Source organism: Carassius gibelio, chromosome B18, assembly GCF_023724105.1.
Source record: "Carassius gibelio isolate Cgi1373 ecotype wild population from Czech Republic chromosome B18, carGib1.2-hapl.c, whole genome shotgun sequence".
Lineage (NCBI taxonomy): Eukaryota > Metazoa > Chordata > Actinopteri > Cypriniformes > Cyprinidae > Carassius > Carassius gibelio.
In genome coordinates this window covers 5,131,715-5,151,149 of record NC_068413.1, presented here as the reverse complement: position 1 = coordinate 5,151,149, position 19,435 = coordinate 5,131,715, and the positions used below count along the sequence as shown (strand labels likewise).

The window sequence follows — 19,435 nt, the reverse complement described above, 5'->3', positions numbered from 1 at the left end:
CAGAGAACAAAGCAAACCCATTGATCAGAATGGGACAGTAACAAAAGGGTTTAAGAAAAAAATGCAACCAATAGTTAAAACATTTTTAAATCTTGAACACATTTAAAAGTAGGCATCCGATGAGACTGACCAAGGAGAGCTCTATAGAGCCATGTCCGGTTGTAATTCTGAAGAGCCATTTTCTGTATCCCGACTTGATTTAAAAGTGACCTGATTTTTTCCAGTTTCTCAAAATGCATTTCTGCCCTTCCTATCCATTAAACGCCCCATCAAGAGTTTACTCTGATGTGCAGGAGCCCTTAATCATCTGTGCGATGCCACGCCACACCAAATGCGGTCCCCAAATAATTAAGAACATTAGTCTATGAACAACAAGACCAACTAAATATGTTCCTGCAAACACAGCATTAATCAACAGGAAGCAGGAAGTGAGTTTTAATTCAGACATGCAAAATCAATCACTGAAGAAATCAGAATCCCAAATACGATTAGCCAGGCTTGAGTACTCGGGGACGAAAACAAAAGCAAGATAAAGAGGCGCCGCTAAGAACAAGCTCATAGACTCATAGATTTTGCTGAAATCTTAAGCTGCCCTCCCACTGTGTCTGAATGAATAATTCTGTTTGAAACAAAGGGTTTTTATGTTAAATGAGTCGTGCAGGCAACTGCTGCAAGCAGATTTTGAGAGTGCAGATTAAGGATATTTGAGAAAACCAGACATTTGTTAAAGAGCTAATTCAGAATTCACTCAACTGTAATTCCATGCAATACATCAAGTTGCATTGTGCACTTTTAAGTGGGCCTAAATGTGATATGGAAATGTCGAAATCTTATAGCTGGAAGTGAAACAACAGCTTTAACTGATTTTACAGATATTTAGTAATTTGGAGGCAGACGTGGACTAATGGATAGAGAGTTGGACTTGTAACCTAAAGGTCGTGGGTTCCAGTCTCAGGTCTGGCAGGAACTGTAGGTTGAGGGGAGTGAATATCCAGCAGTCTCTCCACCCTCAATACCACGGCTGAGGTGAGACCCTTGAGCAAGGCACCGAACCCCCAACTGCTCCCTGGGGTGCTGCAGCAATGGCTGCCCACTGTTCTGGGTGTATGTTTGTTCACTTCTCATTGCTGTGTGTATGCACTTGGAATATGCAGAGCACAAATTCCAAGAATGATACAACATACTTGGCCTCGTTTCATTTAGTGTTAAGTTAGTGTTCCCAAATCGTCAGTGTAATATTTCTTATTATTCATTTTATTGTTACTTGGTCAGCTAATATTGTTAGTAAAACTTTACGTAATTCAAAATCTAATCGAGACACACTTTGTTTGAAAGTTTTAAATAAAGTAACCTAACCCTAAGCTTTAAGTTTTATTTGCAGATTTGCAAGTTTAAAATCCTGAAAAAAATGTATCAGTTTCTACAAAATCTATTCAACTACACAATGATTTCCAACACTGACAATAATAATAAATGTTTCTTGAGCAGCAAATCAGCAAGATAGAATGATTTCTGAAGGATCATGTGACACTGGAGTAATGACTGCTCAAAATTTAGCTTTCCCGTCACAGGAATACATTACTATTTAAATTATATCTATTAAAATAGAAAACAGTTCTTTTAAATTGTAATAATATTTCACAATTTTCCTCCTTTTAGTGTTTTTTTTTTTTTTTTTTTTTACCATAAGATCTTACCACCCCCAAACTTTTGAATGGCAGTGTAAATTTCTGAGAGTTTGACAAAATCAATTTAACTTCCAACTCATGAATTAAGAGTCATATTTATGTCCAGTATGTTTTCGTAGTACATCAATCTCTTTTATCTCAAAAGATCAAGAGAGACTTTATTCTTCATGATACAACCCTTTAAAACAAACACGGAAACAAGCTCACCTTTAGAATACTAATTAAAATAAAATATTGGTAATCTGATATTCCATTACTCTTAGACGGTCAAATCAGAAAATCAAATTTTCTGATAAAGCTGAGCTGAATTATAAAAGATCTGGACAACGGCCAGTTGGGTGCATTGAGTTTCAAAGTTGGATGTGAAAATAGACACTGGCACCACTGCTCATTGTAAGTCAAGCAGCACTGATCATAGGGCAAACAGAGAGATAAAGTAGTGTCGATCCTCACCTTTCAGCAACACCCACATCTCTACATGACATCGTGAGCAGGGTCGATGAGGGTGAGCAAATTTAGACAGCTAATAAATCAAACCAACATCCCCCTTCCAAAAAAATGGAGGATGAGGAGAGCAAAAAGGGATTTCATCATTAAAGCCCAGATCAATGCTACAGAACCTGAAGTCCTGAGAGCAGCACTTTGCTAACATGCTATGATAAGCATAGAGGATCAACAGCCTCGTAGCCAAGAGCCAATTCATTCATTCACTCTAAATGCTTTCATCAGAACCTCTTCCCCTCCCAATCAGAAAGATGATGATCAGCACTCTGCAGTAATTACTGTAATGAAGTGTGTATACGATGAGTACCATTAAATGTTACGGAGGCAGAGTTTGACCGATATTCAGGCTGACTGAGCTGTGCCGTCACCGCAAACCACTCCCCTCGGCCGCTGTGGCTCACTAACACCCTTCACAGTGACCGCCAAATATGACTGCCACAGAAACTGGGACGCAGCATGCAACATATTCATTCTGCATGGGAGAGAGGGATCTAGGGATGTGGAACAGAGGGAACGATATCGACATGGGCCCATTTCGTCTGCTTCCCTCCATCTATCTACCCCCTCCACCCCCTCCAGATTTAGCTTGTTACCAGTTACCCGGAACCAGGTCACCAAACAAAACCACACTCATACTCTCAAACACACACACACACACACACACACACACACACACACACACACACACACACAGTCCCTAGAGCTCATCTATAACCTGGAACTGAAACATTATAATCTAATGGGAGTTATTTTTACACTACATATTTACATTATAGTTTTCCTTTAAGCAACAATACACTGTGTATATATATATATATATATATATATATATATATATATATATATATTCTGTTAAGATTGTCACACACAACTGCACTGCACACAATATGCAAATTGTATATCCTTGAAATGTAACTGAAACAAATTACAAACTAAAGTGAGGTTCTATAGGCAACACAGAATGAAAAGTATTTCAAGTACCACCAGAATACTACTTATCACCCCTGAGGTACGTCACTGATCAAAATCACCCTGTTTATTTGAAATCAATGTTAAAAACATACAATTAAAACAATATTCAAATCCATGCATGAAAAGTTTTGTTACTTCAGTCATTGCAGCAAAGCTAATGTGTTCATTTTGTGGTCCATACAGTAATATTGGGATTGTCAATTGATTAGAAAAAAATTTATCAAATTAATTACATGATATTCTGATTGTTTAATCACTTGAATCGCAATTAGCTGCATATTGAATATGTAAGAAAAGCTTTCAAATTAACATCTCTTATTATAGAATGTATGTACAAGTCAAGGGGCATGATCAAGCATTCATTTTTTATGTAAAAAATTGTGTTATTTTCTATTTTTCTTATTTTCTAAAGATTTATTAATGATTGTGAGGATCAAATTAACAACTCAAATGAATATCACTACTTATTAGGGAGAAAAAAACAAAAAAAAAAAACACTTGAAGGCTTTCAACTGTGATGATATCTCTGTGAAGGAGGAAATATTTGATCACAAATCCCCTGAGAGAGCCACGCTCTTTTACAATATCATATGACACTAAAAAGAACATTTTTGGCTAGTAGATTTTCCCAATTAAAAATAATTATTAGGTAATAGGTATTAGGTACTAAAATATCTCGACTTTTTTCTATGTACAGCTAGCTCTCTCAATACTTCAAAATGAGGACAATTACTGTACAACAAAGTTGATTTAAGCACAAATAAGCCAGAGTGAAGAAAATATGAAATAATTGAATGACTGAACATAAAAATGCTATTTTTACACTGCGTAATGAACAAAGTCTAAAAGAACAAGCACAGTATGGCAGCTATTCATTAATATTTTTTACACCAGTTTTGTGTTATTGCAGATAGAGTGAATTGATAACATAGCAAATATTGCTTACGCTAAAAGATAAATTGCAGATTTGTAGTAGTCAGGCAGGAAGGAAAAATGCAATCGCCTCGTACATTCATTAGTCTAAGTCTCTTCAGCAAGTGTAGCATTCCTGCCTTGCTGCTTTACTGTATGGTTGGCGTTTGACACCTCCAATAAACTCAGCAGCTAGCTGTGAAGTGGAGCGAATCGTAGAAGAATCACATGCTCCATCCTGACCTTTCAATGCATACGACCTCTATAATGATATTAGCACTGGGATCTGCACCATCGACATCAATTACCTCCACTGGTGAGTTGTTAAATGGGGGGGAGGATGGGGGGTCAAAGCATTGGCCGTACACCCAGATTAGGATAATACATACAGCTCCCTGGTGTGCAAAATCTCCATGGTGCTTCAGCCAACAGTGCTATGACTCTTCATCTTACTCTGTAACAGATGATAAGACACCATCCAAAAGCACCATTCTGTGCATTTGGCAGCTCTATCCGGCAACCATAACAAATAAAAGTGAAAGTGCTTCCCATCATCGGTTCTGGATTTAAAAAAAAAAGTGCAGTTTAAAGTGTTTTCGGTCCGGTGCAGAGGATTCAAAAATGTCACTTCCTCTGAAGGCTAGAATGTAGAGGTGCTGGACAATATTATGAAAAGTGATTTGGTTGGATGGATGAATAAAGTCACCACTTGACTGTACAACTGTGTAAATGTATACCCCACGTCCAAACAGTTCATATTTGCGGTGAAGCATGGAGTGTGAATGTAAGGTCTGGCTAACATGGGTGTGCTGATGTGAGCAGCAGTGTTCCTGACTGATCTCAGCTGGGCTCCTGATGTGTTAAGACCCCTGAGAGAGCGGTCTCTTGTGTGATGTCACCTAGTGCTGCTGCTCATTCTCCAGATGACAGAAGCACTGAAGGCCAGTTTAGTGGTCTAAAGCCTGTACATATAAAACCGCTGGAAGCATGAGAAAAATGTGAGTGTGAGGTCACATGAGGACGTTTGTTTAGTTTTATTTCAAGTGAGATTTATTTGCTTATAATTTGTGTATTATAAATGCTTCTGCATGAAAGGGAAAACATAACAGATTAGCACTTTAATTACTACTTAGGCTCAAATGTACAAATGTTTGTAGACAGGTACAATAGTATAATATTTTTTCCTCATTAAAAAAGTTTTGCACAAAGAAAATGGACTGTTGAAAATGTGTTTAAAATCATGTACACTCACATAACATGAAAAATACCTCATTAAATCTGACTGGATTTATATGGAACTGGTTGCCTGATGGGAGCAGGTATTTTGAGATCACATGACCAGCTCGATACTACTGAAAATTAATATACAATAATATATCAGTAACCTATTACTTGAAACTTTTTAACCTATTAACTGAAAACATTAGCTTGTGCAATAATACATCCACACTGATAGGTGTCAATGCCAGATCAATGTTCCCTCTCATTTTTTTCTTGGTGAGCAAAACTTTTCTCTATCAGGCGGACATTTCGGCCACCTGAGCAAAAACATTCTTTATATCAGGCCTGTACAGTGCACACACAAAGAAAGTGTGCAGGTTTTAACTTTAAAAATGCTATTTCTATTTGATTTGACCCTTGATGTAACTAAATGATGCACATTTTACAGTGCTGTATTACTAACAAATTCTAAATTATGGAAGTGCCATTTACCACATACACTGTGGCAGGGAAATGTGAAATTCTCTCATTCAAGGTTTGTAATTTTAGCACACATTTATTTGACTTATTTCTTTACTTAAGCTGCTTTGTTGTCTCATCATACCACACTCTTCTCATTAAGCTTTTTCTGCTTCTTTCTCACTAGTCTGTGCTTTTCTGGTGTCCCTTAAGACTGGCCAGCCAATGCTAGCAGAGTCAGCATTTTCACAAAGATGGTGATCCTGGAGAGCCTTCTATAGCTTCATGCCTGTCTTCATTTGCTTGTCTGTTTTCATCTGGAGTACACAAATTAAAGTATGAAGATGCATTCTTAATAGAAATGTTCTTTACACATTTGTATTTCCAAAAAGCATCACTTATTTCTTAAATAACAATTTTAAAACGGTGCCATTAAAAAACTAGTACAAACTACAGAAAGGTTGCGAGAGGAACAAGAACGTCAGAAGGATAGGAAAAATGAGAGCAAAAGAGATTAACAAGGAAAATGTGAGAAAAGAATTGGAAGAGTATCTATAAGACAGTATAAGAGGAAAGTTTGGAAAGAGGTGAAGGAGAAAAAATAATGAGGATAGAAAGAAAGGATGTAAGTAGAGACAAAAAGAGTCAAAGAATGAGAAGGAAAAAAGATTGAAAAGTGAACCAGGAAGACTTAGAGAGTGTATTGGTGTGTGAGCGTCTGAGAGAGAGAGGCAGTACACTAGGCGAGGAGGGGGAGAATGTGTTAATACACAAGAACACTGCATCAAACCAATGCACTGCTCTGAGCGGGATGCGTCAGCAGTACATTCACGTTTCCACTGAAGGACAAAAGGAGGAGAAAGACTCTGCCGCCTGCAACCCAGTCACACAGAGAGAAATATAGAGAAGAGGGTGAGCACTGGAGGTAAGGACCGCTTGCTACTCTTGCCGTTGATGGTCTTCTCTGCCACGCGTGTGCGCGAGCGTGTTTGTGCGTCTCTCTCTCTCTCCCTCGAGTGCTTTTCTGCTGCCCACCTCCCACTGCAGAGTTGTTGCCAACCCGCAGCCTCACGGACAGAGCAGGCGAACTGCCACAACTTACTACCTCAAGACAAGGAAAAATAAAGGAATACCGCAGGATCCACAATGGGGGGAGGGAGGGCAAACTACGGAATCCTCTGCAAGGTATCTCTCTGAAATTATCCACACGTCACACGGCTGCATCAATCAATTTTTTTTCTGACACTGAGAAGAAGGAAAGAGAGGAAGCCAGACAGAGAAAGAGTGAGAGAGAACGCACGAGAAGCAAACGATCAGCGGATAGGGAGAGAGCTTCACCACTGCTGCGCTGCTGTTGCTGCTGCTCCCCCCGTCCTCTTTCCCACCTCCCCCCTTCTGCTCCCGCAACACCACCCCCGAGCCCCCCTCTGGAGAAATTGATGGATTATTGCTAACTGTGTACGCGGCAGTCCGCAGCTGCTTCAGCGATAGACAGGAGCGAGGACTGAGTTAAAAAAGCAAGACGGAATGACCGCAGTGTATGTCTGTTAGCCTTTTTGGATTCATCAACGCACGGCTAATCAGCTGAACAAGTGTAGTGGGGGGTGGATGATGGCAAACTAAAAAAAAAGGAAAAAAAAAAACGGCTTAGTTTAGGAGAAAGACGAATCTGAAAAGACTGTGGGATTTTTTTTCCCCTCTTCTGTTTTCTCCTTTTTCTCTTTTTATATTTTTTCTTAGCTTAATGTGCATGTACTTCGGCAATGGAGTCTTGTGAAAATTGTTCAGTGCTATTCAGCATCGCCTTCCAAGGACACTTAATGGGGGAACTGAGAGGAGATCTTTTCCAAGCTGACTGGATCCGTGCACCTGCTTAGCTAACTGGGCCTTACCTCTTGAACCAGTTTAACTGAATGCCACTTCTCACTGGAATTAATAGGGGCCATTTTGGCAAATCAGTTCACGATCCAGATTACTTTTATGAAAGAAAAAGCTGAAAATGCTGTGCAGTGATCTTAGTGGGAAACATGCCTGAACAGTGCTGGGGTTTTGCTTCAAAATAAAGGATTATTCTAAGGACAACTCCGAGCTAATGAGGTAGGTGCATTCTATTTCAACATATGTATTCTATAGGTCTCCTTTTTCCCTTCTTCACTCATATTTTTCTGCCCCCGTCTGTCCCTCTCTTTCTCTCTCTGTGTTTAAAGCAGAACCATCCTGCACTGTCAATGGCAAACAGATGCAGAGTCTTGCTCAAACCAGGGTAGGGCCACTGTTCTCCGTACCCCAGCCAAATCCACACGCGATGTTGAATTATGAACGCTGCACATCATGAGTCTCTTGTGGCAGGTAACTGTGCACCGTGCCTGCAACGCAGCCCTGCTCTGTGCAGTCTACCTCATGGTGCAATCGTGGAGTGTGCGCGCCGCCCCCTCCGGACCACTGACGTGCCCTGGTGTTTGCTCCTGTGGTAACCAGTTCGTTAAGGTGGTGTGCACCAGGCGTAGCCTGGTTCGAGTGCCCCCAGGCATTCCTGCCACCACTAGGCATTTAAACCTGATGGAGAACAGCATAGAGACAATTGAAGCTGGCACCTTTCAACACCTCCATCACCTGGAGGTGCTACAACTGGGAAGGAACTCTATTCGGCAGATCGAAGTGGGGGCCTTCAGTGGCCTCAACAGTCTCACCACACTGGAGCTGTTCGACAACCGATTGACAGTGATCCCAAGTGGTGCTTTTGAGTACTTGTCTAAACTGCGGGAATTATGGCTCAGGAACAACCCTATTGAAAGCATACCTTCCTACGCATTCAACCGTGTTCCCTCTCTAATGCGTCTAGATCTGGGAGAGTCAAAGAAGCTGGAGTATATTTCTGAGGGTGCTTTTGAGGGATTATACAACTTGAAATACTTAAACCTTGGAATGTGTAACCTGCGGGAGATGCCAGCCCTGACCCCTTTGGTAGGGCTGGAGGAGCTAGAGATGTCTGAAAACTATTTCCCAGAGATAAAACCTGGGTCCTTCAGGGGTTTGAAATCCCTGAAAAAGCTGTGGATTATGAACTCTCGGATCACCACCATAGAGAGAAATGCGTTTGATGATGTCACAGCCTTGGTTGAGCTCAACCTGGCTCATAATAACCTTAGCTCTTTGCCCCATGACCTTTTCGCACCCTTGAGTTACCTTGTGGAACTCCATTTGCACCACAACCCCTGGCATTGTAACTGTGATGTCGTGTGGCTGGCCTGGTGGCTGAGGGAGTACATTCCCACTAATTCCACCTGTTGTGGACGCTGCCACACTCCTGCTTACCTGCGTGGACGCTACCTGGTGGAGGTGGACCAGAGCACTTTCCAGTGTTCAGCACCTGTAATCCTGGATGCCCCAAGGGATCTTAACATCTCCGCTGAACGTGTAGCTGAGCTGAAATGTCGCACAGCCCCCATGTCGTCAGTTAGGTGGCTCCTGCCTAATGGAACAGTTTTGACCCATGGCTCTAATCACCCACGGATATCAGTGCTTAATGACGGGACGTTAAACTTCTCCAATGTGCTGCCAGCAGACACAGGTGTGTACACCTGCATGGTCACCAACATGGCTGGCAACTCCAATGCTTCAGCCTACCTGAATGTGACTGCAGCTGAGCTCAACACTTCTAACCTGAGTTACTTCACCACGGTGACAGTGGAGGAAGTGGAGCCCACCTCACAGGAAGTGATCAAGCCAAAGACGGTAACCGCCTCCCCCTCCGTCTTTCAGCCAGTTTTTATCTCTACGCCGACCGTTTTACTTCAGACACCTCGACAGGTCTCTGTGCCGACTGTACGCGGAACAACAAGCCCACCTGCCAGTCTTGATGAGGTCATGAAGACAACTAAGATTATCATTGGGTGCTTCGTGGCAGTCACCCTGCTTGCTGCTGTTATGCTCATAGCTTTCTATAAGCTACGTAAACGGCACCAGCAAAGGAGCACGGTTGGGACTATAGAGGCCTTTCAGATCAAAGACGATGCTCCTACCACCCATAGAATGACATGTATACCAGGTGAAAGTGGAATGATGTTAGTTAGCCTGAGAGATCACAACAGCACCTACAAACACAGCTCCTACAGATCAGCACACTCTGCTCCCTGGGAAGAGAATAACACCCTGCTCGATCCTCGCAAAACAACCATCAGCACTATCCCTGAACCCTACCCGATCAAAACTCACACAAAGGAGAAGGTACAGGAAACACAGATATAACATGCCTACCGCCTTCTCCTGCTCTGTCTTTTATTCTGTTCATCATAAAAACATGCAATAGAATGCCCAACAGAAAAAGACAGCAAATACTTTTGTACGCAGTGCAAAAATGAGACTGGTTTTCTTGTACATGCTTATACATAAATATATTAATATAAATATATAAATCAATCCACTATGGGATGATACAGGAAACAGATTATATAAAAATGAATTTACTATTTTCTAACTTGTAACTCCTATTTAAGATGGGAAAATGTGACGATGCTGATACGACATTGCAAACGAAGACAGATTTGTTTGAAAAGGAGCAAACTGTGATTTTTAGACCATGCTGTATATGATGCAGTCAAGTCCCATTTATACAGAGAACTTTCTAAGTAACTGTCCACTGATTGATCTTTAAAGGCTTATCTTCTAAAAGCACCAAGAATTTGTATTGTGCCAAATGTTATACTTGCAATAAAAGAGACTGGCTTAAGAGATAGGAGACAAAACATTGCAAAACCCAGGAAGGACACCAAGAGAGAATGAAAGCAGCTGGATTTACAGAGTCTGCTGTTCTGCAGTTCTCAGCCAAATGTTTTTTTGGGCTGCGCCATAGTTTTGCACCAAGCGTTTAACAGTACGTTTCCAGAACAGACATCCTGCTTGCTTTTTGAGTTTAACCTTCTGACTATTACTCTGATGTTCCTCTTGTTTTTGAGAAATCGGATTGACTATCCAGACTATCCATCCAGTTTCAGGAGTTGGATATTGATTGCTTTTTCCTGTTCCTTTCAGATCCTGTACTGCGTTAATTATGATTTGAGTGGCTTTTAGGGCTAATTTAGTAAACGCATTACAACAGTTGCTTCAGATTAGTAGTGCAAGGGCTCACCTGGATGTTAGTTTGCAAGACTCACAAGAAGGTTGCAGTGACTGGATGGATTGCTGCAGGTTCACATTAACATGGTTTCACAGTTTCTTTATTCATAAAAGGATTCAAATGAATGTGTGAATTATGGGCTTTCCTTTATTGCGATCGTTCCAACAGCAATTTTCTTTGTCCTTATTTTGAGCAGCACTATTTTTATGAGGAGTCTACAGAGGTTAAAACAATAAAAAGAAAACATTTGGTTTGTATTTCTCTAAACTAAACTCCTAACTTTTGTCTTTTTTTCAACCTCAGGACATTTACTTAATTATTAAATTCTGACAACCACAGAAGCAGCCAATACTTTGCTTTTCTGTCTCAGAAAAATTGATTTCACTGATACAGTGAATTATACTGCAATGAGCTGTCACATGGTGAAATTTCTGGCTACAGTAATGTGGTGACATCCTAATTCTGAATAGGTATTTGATGGGCTTGTTCACACACACACATAGATGCACACACAAACTCATCAGCCTTGTTTCCTGATGCAGTGCCTAATGATGAAATGTTATTTGAAACATGAGCTATGTTCATTTATAGTAGTTTGACGTGCCTCGTTCAAAGCTCAGGAATCAGTGTGCTTGCATATGTTATGTTGAGTGCAGCATTTAATCCTTTATTGATCTGCTTAACCTGCTACATCCACCAAATTAGAGGTTGAGAGGGAGAGTTGGAAGAGAAGCATTTAAGGGTTATGATTTAGGTTGATTTCTGATGGAACATTCAACCTTCCTGAGGTCTTGAATAATCTAAAATAAATTTACAACAAGAATGTTTGTTTAATTCCAAAAAAAAAAAAAAAAAAAAAGAAAGAAAGAAAAATTTAGTATTGTTTTCCTTAATGTCAGCAGCTTTATTCTGGCAAGGGATTGCACTGAAATGTTAAAGAGACATTATTTTTATATATATTTTTTATAAAAAAAAATATTTTACCATAACATTCATCATAAACTCAGCATGTGTCGAATATATTGCAACAAATAATTGAGGTATTTTCTCTTGGTGTCATGCAAAGTAGGAGAATTTTTCGGCTCCAATGGACACTAATGTGCCAGTATGCTGTACACATTTAGCAAGGGGGGAAGAGTGTGGGCAGGCTGTAATCAGGGGCAAGGGCATCTTCAGATCTGAGCCTGCAGTAACCCTTCCTTTACCTCCCTCACACACATCAATTTACTTGTCTTGGAGAACATAGCCAGGCCAGAGCAAACACCCACAACCAAACTGCTGCAATGATACACACACAAAAACACCCTTAGACCATTACATGTCCTTATGTTTTTACATTATTCAGAGGAAAGAGGCTTTATAGCACACTGCGGTGTTGTATCTGTGGATGATGAGGCTTGTAAATTTAATCTTTAATGTCTGTAGGACTTGCACTGACTTGGTTGATGTGACATGGCTTTTAATGGCTTTGTTTGGCCAAAATGCCAGATCTTTTTTTTCTTTTCTTTTTTTTTTATGATAATGACAGGATCAAGTTCAACTGAATTCCACTTAAAGAGGCAAATGAGCCTTACAAAGCTGTTGATGTTGAAGCTGTATAGCAGTTTCCTGTCTTTTCCAAACCATTCCAACCAACGTAAAACCACAATTTCTCAATTCAGTTCTAGACTTCAAAACAATGCAGGATCTGATCTTTAATGGGAATAGCATGTGCTATCTGAGCAACAACAGCTTTTCGCCATTAGGCTTATCACTTTCATTCCTTTTTTTTCCCCTCTGCTTTTTTATTACGTTAATTGACATTATTGACTTCCTGCGTCAACACTAGCACAGTGTGAGACCACTATGGAGGAAGGCTTTTGATGGATTCTCCATGGGAGACTTATCAGTCGCACAATTATCCTGACAGATTTGAGGATCGCATTTTCCCCTCACCCTCCTCCTTCTGCTGACTGATACATTAGCTTTCTGTAGACTGATAGATAGAGATGAAGAGGGAGAGGGACCTTAGAGAAGAGAGCTCACCAGATGCTTATCAGTTAATGAAGTGTCTGTGCAGGGCTGGGCTTTTCTTTCAATGGTTCTGGGCTCTGACGGTCATCTTGGCCATGGGTGAGTGGCATGCTGGTTTGCCGTTATTACAGTGGTGAGGCCTCTTCTAGGTTATAAAGATTAGCTCTCTTGATTTGGTAGTAGAAGAAAAAGGGGTGAAGAATATGCCAGAGTGCTTTGCTCCAACTATAGTTTGAATTAATTGCAAGTTTGACTGGATATTAATGGCGAGATTTCTAAAAGTATTAACAAACTATTAAATCCATTATACCGGACTATGAATTTTAAAAGTCATTCTGTTTGATGAAACACACAATGATGACACATTTTTGAAACGCGCAGGAGTCGAACGCTTTAGAATGAGATTTGTTATTGCGGAATGCATTAGGAGATCATTAATAAACGCAGTAAAAGTTGATTGTTCATCTAAATTAATATTCATCTAAGACATTTTAACGTAAAATAAATTATGATGACACTTTAGTTTAAGGTTTAATTTGTTATTAGGTATTGCATTAGGGGATCATTAATAAACACTGTAAAAGTTGATTGTTCATTTGCATGAATATTCATCTAAAACATTTTACCATGCAAAAATAATGATAACACTTTAGTATACGGGTTTAATTTATTATTAGGTAATGCATTAGGGGTTCATTAATAAACACTGTAAAATTTGATTGTTCATTTGCATGAATATTCATCTAAAAACATTTTACCATGTAAAAAATAATGATAACACTTTAGCATAAGGTTTGATTTATTATTAGGTAATGGATTAGGGCATCAAACACTGTAAAAAAAAAAGTTCATCTACATAAAACATTTTAATCTAAAAAACATAATAATTGTAACATTTTACAATAAAGTTCAATTTGTTAGTAGGTAATGCATTAGGTATGGTACCAAAAATGAACCTTGTGAAAGGTGTTTGTTTATTCCTCTACATTAATATTTATATAGTACGTCAAATAATTAATGCTTTATCCTATTCAAATGCATTAAGCATAGGATCGGATTTTTCATTTACACAGTCTATGCGATCAGTCAAGCATGCTCTAATTGGGCTTGTACTACAAGTTATTGTGTCATTCTCAAACAAAAACCTTGGCATTCTTAGAAAGAGAGGTTTCATTAAGCCCGACATCCGAACCAAATTAACACAGAAAGGGTGTGAGGATGTACAGTAAGCTGGTAGCACTCTGGTTATCTGGGATCAAGTAATTCATGAACTAGATTCAAGATAAACAATGTGGTCTTGTAAATTGCTTTGAACTAAATGGGAACTAATAATTTAGAATTTGTTTTCACATATTTTGCTCGACCCCCGTGCAAGAAAACAAAAGACTAAGGCACAGAGAATGTTGTACGGGAAATATCACCATCGAACCATCAGATAAAGAAAATGCAGGGCCGTATCTCTGTGCCCCAGGAACGTCCAGACAGCAGACAGATGCCCACTGAGAGTTTAATCATATATCTGTAACACAGTTTTTTTCTGTTGAGGGATGTAACAACATTGTTCTGCTTTCATTCTGAAGTGATAACTGGAATGAGCTGCCTTCCTACATTTTTAAAAACAATCTGACAGCTAGAATTTCCTCCTATTGATTTCTGTTTGAGGACAAGCAGAGCCGTAACGGATGCTTGTCGCAATGCTCCCTGACAGATTTACAAATTAAAAGCTTGTCCGAATCCATTTTGGAGAAAATGAAATGTTTAATTTAGCGCGATTTTGTTGTATTCGCTAGATGCTTTTAGCAGCATAGTCCCTTCACAAGATGATGCGTTTTACAGAACCAGCCACCTAAGATCAAGGTACGAGATTCGACGCCCATCAGAAGGAACGCGAGTGTGTGTGTGTGGGTGTTGCATTGGCGGCATGACTTGGAAAGGGATGAGGAGTGTATTCAGGGGCCTCTGCAGCCTCCTACGTGATTATCTTGCCTGGAAATACTGAACTTGTTTGTTTGTTTACTTAAAGTCCAATCCTCCCGTTGCTTATGAAGCTTTTAGGACAAAAACAAACACGGTGGCTAAGTGCCGTCAGACCCTGACGAAATGCAAACCAACGGACGATAAACATCCTTGAGGTAGAGGAAAACCACACCAATAAATTCCCGGAATTTTTCACAAGAACATACCAACATACCATAATTACATCTGACAAGGCTTTATAAAATATAGATGAAAAGAGGGAATTTTCAAGGTCCCCTCAAGGTTTCCAGTTATGATACATTTGAGGAGTTATGAATGAAGCATTCATGGATGAAGAAGTGCCACCTTCAAGGTTGGCGTCTCCTTTGCTCAAACTCCACATATCAACTTGCACAATTCACAGCAGTCTGCTGGATGACAAGTGTGCATGTGGGTTTTATGTTTGATCCAAAGTGACCACATGTGTTTAATAAGAATCACGTGAAAGTGATAAATTGGTTACTCGACCGTTTGCTGCTGAGGAATCATAATGCTACTATACACACATCAAGCCCATGTGACACTTCAGCCATAAACTAGTTGTAGTCTATAATGTGTTAGGTGTTTCATTTGACCTGCTCTAACCTGCTGTCATTTAAGATATAAGCAATGGAAAAGCATTCCTGAAGGGAGAGATCTCCAAATATGGATAAAGCAAGAAAACAACAATAACAACAACAAAACTTGCAAATGTGAGGAGTCTTAAATCTCAAGCTTTATAGGTTTAATATTAATATTTGTTATTACATATGTAGCTACATAATATAAGTCATTATATATTTTCCCATTAAAATATATATTATGTATATGGCAGAAACATACAATATCTATCTGATAATTCATATTTGAAAATATTGAAATTGCTTGTTTGCTATCCAATATTTATTTTAATAAATTAAATACTTGCCTAAGCACTTTATTGGCTTAAAAGGTTTTCATACTCTCACTTTCGGTGCATGTGGGTTGTTATTGACACTAACAGCTTGGTGTCTATTATCACAAAATACAAAAATGAATTGGTGCAATAATGCTCGATTCGTAAATGGCTGTGCTTTTTTTATTTATTTTATCAAATTTAGTACAGGCTAGCTACTCCTACAAAATGTGTCACACTTTCAATAAACACCATGGAAGGTGATTCTGTTATTCAACTGTGATTCAACACTCTAATGCTGTGGGCGTTAATGACATACACAACAGAAGAATTAATTAATGTGAGAACTATTAGAATTGTATCAGGGGGAATCCAACGTATCAGTGGGAAACATTCATTAAATAATGGAACATCTGTGGTATGAAATTAACTGTATATGCACTCTGTATTTCTGTATCAATGTCTCTCATTCTAATAGTCTAATGCAAAGGCTGATTCCAATCAGCTGTTATGGATCAACTTCATCAACTACTGTAGCAGCCTTCCATTTTTCCTCATTCCTTCACTCTTTCTTTAGAACATCAAAGGAGTGCAAAAGCACCAAAAACCTTTTTTGTGACTCAAAAGAACAATATAACATACACTACAACTTAATTTTCAGTTTTCTGACACCATAATATAGATAACATGCCCACAACTCCCAGACTTTAGAACATAACATGCGATAAGTTCTACATCTGTGTCAATATGGCAGACAGACAAAGAGATATGGAAGAGATAGAGAGAAAATCTGAAGCTAAACATGAAATATGAAGGAGAACCCAATGCCTGCACCAAGGCCAGGGATTCAGTGTTTGCTCAACATGTCACAGTTCTTACCGCTTTCAACATAGCAGAGATCCTGAGTCAGATCTCTTGAGAACCCGTCTAACTAATTCATGTATACTACACACATCTCGTCTCAGGGCTTATCACAAAGCAGTTTAGATAAATTATACATATCAAAGAAGACAAAAAGCACCAGCATCATCTTTAAATCCCAGAAAAGTGAAAAAACTTAAGTAGGTTTTATCAAAGCATTGCATCATTTTACTGTGGCAAAACATTGAAATATTATCCTGCCAGAAGCACTGCTTAGCAGCTACTCACATGCTCCAATGCAAAGCCTACAGAATGTACCAGCATACCATGTCGTACACACTATATGTAACATACTGTTTTCATGAATTCTATATGAAATTACCTCAAGTAACATACGGTTACAATCCTGGAAGTAAAAATATTTTCTTGGTACAGTTTTTGAAAGAATGTCCCACTTCCTGGCATTCGGAATCAAATAAAATTTAATTAAATAATTGTAAATAAAAATAAAATGAAATATCAAAGCTAATAAATCAAAGAACAAAATATTTCACACACACAAAAAAATAAAAATAAATAATAAATTTACTTATATTCAGGCCATCCAATATGTAGAAGAGATTTCTTCTTCATTGGAACAGATTTGGAGAAATTACATCACTTGCTCACTAATGGATCCTTTGAAGTGAAGGTTTTAGACTGATTTTTCCCATAAGCAGTACTTAATCTGTGCATATTTCTCTCCTGATTCAGACAAGACAACTTTTTCACTGCACAAAGCAATATTATGAATAGAGGATTCGTATTTCAGCTAGAAGCAACAATGTGAAGCTAAAAACATCTTCATGATGGATTTGTTTATTACAAACATGCAGCTTTTCACTTCACAAGACATTAATGAATTGTCCAAAATTGTGTTGTGGATGATCGTGATGCTTTATCAGCTGTTTGAACTCTCATTCCGATGGCACCCATTCACTGCAGAGGATCCACTGGTGAGCAAGTGATATAATGTTAAAGTTCTCGAAATCTGCTCCAAAACTTATCTACTTCTTGAAATTATAAATTGATTGAAAATTAATTAAGATGAAATTGCTGACTGAGTAGAAGATGGATGAATTGGAATGAGAAAGATTCAGAAAGAATCAGAGCAGCTGGGTGGTCATAAAAATGGAAATATGGAGCAAATATAGCAGCTCTCAGGGCATAAACAGTGTGGCTGACACACACAACAGAACGCAAATCAAAAGGCCAATACACATCACTGTTATATGGGTGACACATGCACTCTATTGATTTGCTCTGTGTGTTGTGTGTGTTGAAATGTCAGGTTTTTTTTCTCTTTAAAGTGTTACACTCACCATGTCATTCAAATCATGCTTTCCTCTCTACATACGGTGTTAAGGTGAGCTGCTTTTGTGAATGTCATCAGATCAATAAAAAAATCGTCTGAGCAGAAAGAGAGAACAAAGGGAATTGGTGGAAAGATTGATTACAACAAAAAGATAGAAATCAAAAAGGGGGAATCCATTTTACCCTACAGCTTTTAAAATTCAAACACTGCTTTCTTCGCCCTATACTAATCTCGCCACAGCAAAGGGGGGGAAATAAGCCTCATAAACTGCTGGCTGCAAGAAAGCAGGATTGCAGAGCAAAGGATATTAAAATCCCAAAAGTGCCTTTTCTTTTGTTGAGTAGAGGGGATTGAAACAGTGAACCTGACAAACTCATTTAGCTTAATCCTCACATTTGGGGCCCTGGGAGAGAAACACTAGTGCACCCACACAGGGCACGGCAGTGTACGCGACATGTTTGAAAACTGACTGAATCAACACGACCTCCTTAGATGGGTGTTTGTTTTCCTCGACGCAGCCGTTTTTATGTTTGTGTGGGAGTGAATGTATTTTATATGTGTGAGACAATACGGGAGACTGAGCTGTCTAAACTGATCCAGCAAAATATGTCAATTTTTATTATTTACTCATTAAAATTTTCAATAAAATGTTTTTATTTTGGTCTATCATTTCATAAAGTCAGATTATGCTCGTTTGCACACATGCACTCTCACACTCCAGTAACTTCGTTAACCGCCTCTCTAAAACAGATCTAATTATCATCTAGGTGAATACCGCATATATCAGCGAAATGATTGAAGCTGCTGAATTGCAGCCACCCAATTTCGAAGCGAACGACAGTTTCCGAGCGACGCCGTTCTCCGTAGCTTCATTAACAGGCGTATAGCGCTACTTCCCTGTCTCCTCAAGGCAATGTCCCATGCTAAGGTTGTATTTGCAATTAGCCCTGATCCCTTTGGGAACTTCAGCAGCGGAGGCCTCAATGACATTCACCACGGCAACGAGCTGTCCTTTATGGCTGGGTTAATCAAGCCCCGGACAGCCTGACTTCCTCATGAACTCTGCCATATTGTATATCAAGACTAGAGATGCATATGGCAGGATACTGCAAATATACCAAGTTCATTTAACCAAGACCTGTGGAATATTATTAACCCAACAAATTTCAACTGTAGTTGGGTTTGTGTGTGTGTGTGTGTGTGCCATTGCATTTCAAACCTGTTGACATAGTGTAACAAAAATTACTCATTCTAAATCCAACAACCAGTTTTAGAATGTTGGTATTTGTTGGGTAAGTGTGAACTAGCCTGAACAGTACATGGCTACACCGTCTGTACTTACAGGGACATTTCCTTTGTGATTAAGCGTATTTAACAGCAGAAGATATTTCAATTACCATGTTAACCACACAAATCTATACAAATCTAAATAATTAATGTTTAAG

General features: G+C 39.1%; 1 protein-coding gene across 2 annotated transcripts; it reads left to right on the top strand.

The window, feature by feature from the left end:
- Positions 1-6,521: 6,521 nt before the first annotated feature.
- LOC127977690 (leucine-rich repeat-containing protein 4-like) lies at positions 6,522-11,144 on the top strand. Of its 2 annotated transcripts, none has more exons than XM_052582695.1 (2): positions 6,522-7,853; positions 7,967-11,144. In XM_052582695.1, exon 2 carries the CDS (start codon positions 8,088-8,090, stop codon positions 10,002-10,004), a length of 1,917 nt encoding a protein of 638 aa, XP_052438655.1. In that variant the 5' UTR covers positions 6,522-7,853; positions 7,967-8,087; the 3' UTR covers positions 10,005-11,144. The 2 variants fall into 2 exon arrangements, with proteins under 2 accessions (XP_052438655.1, XP_052438654.1); XM_052582694.1 differs by having other exon boundaries at positions 7,964-11,144.
- Positions 11,145-19,435: the final 8,291 nt, after the last annotated feature.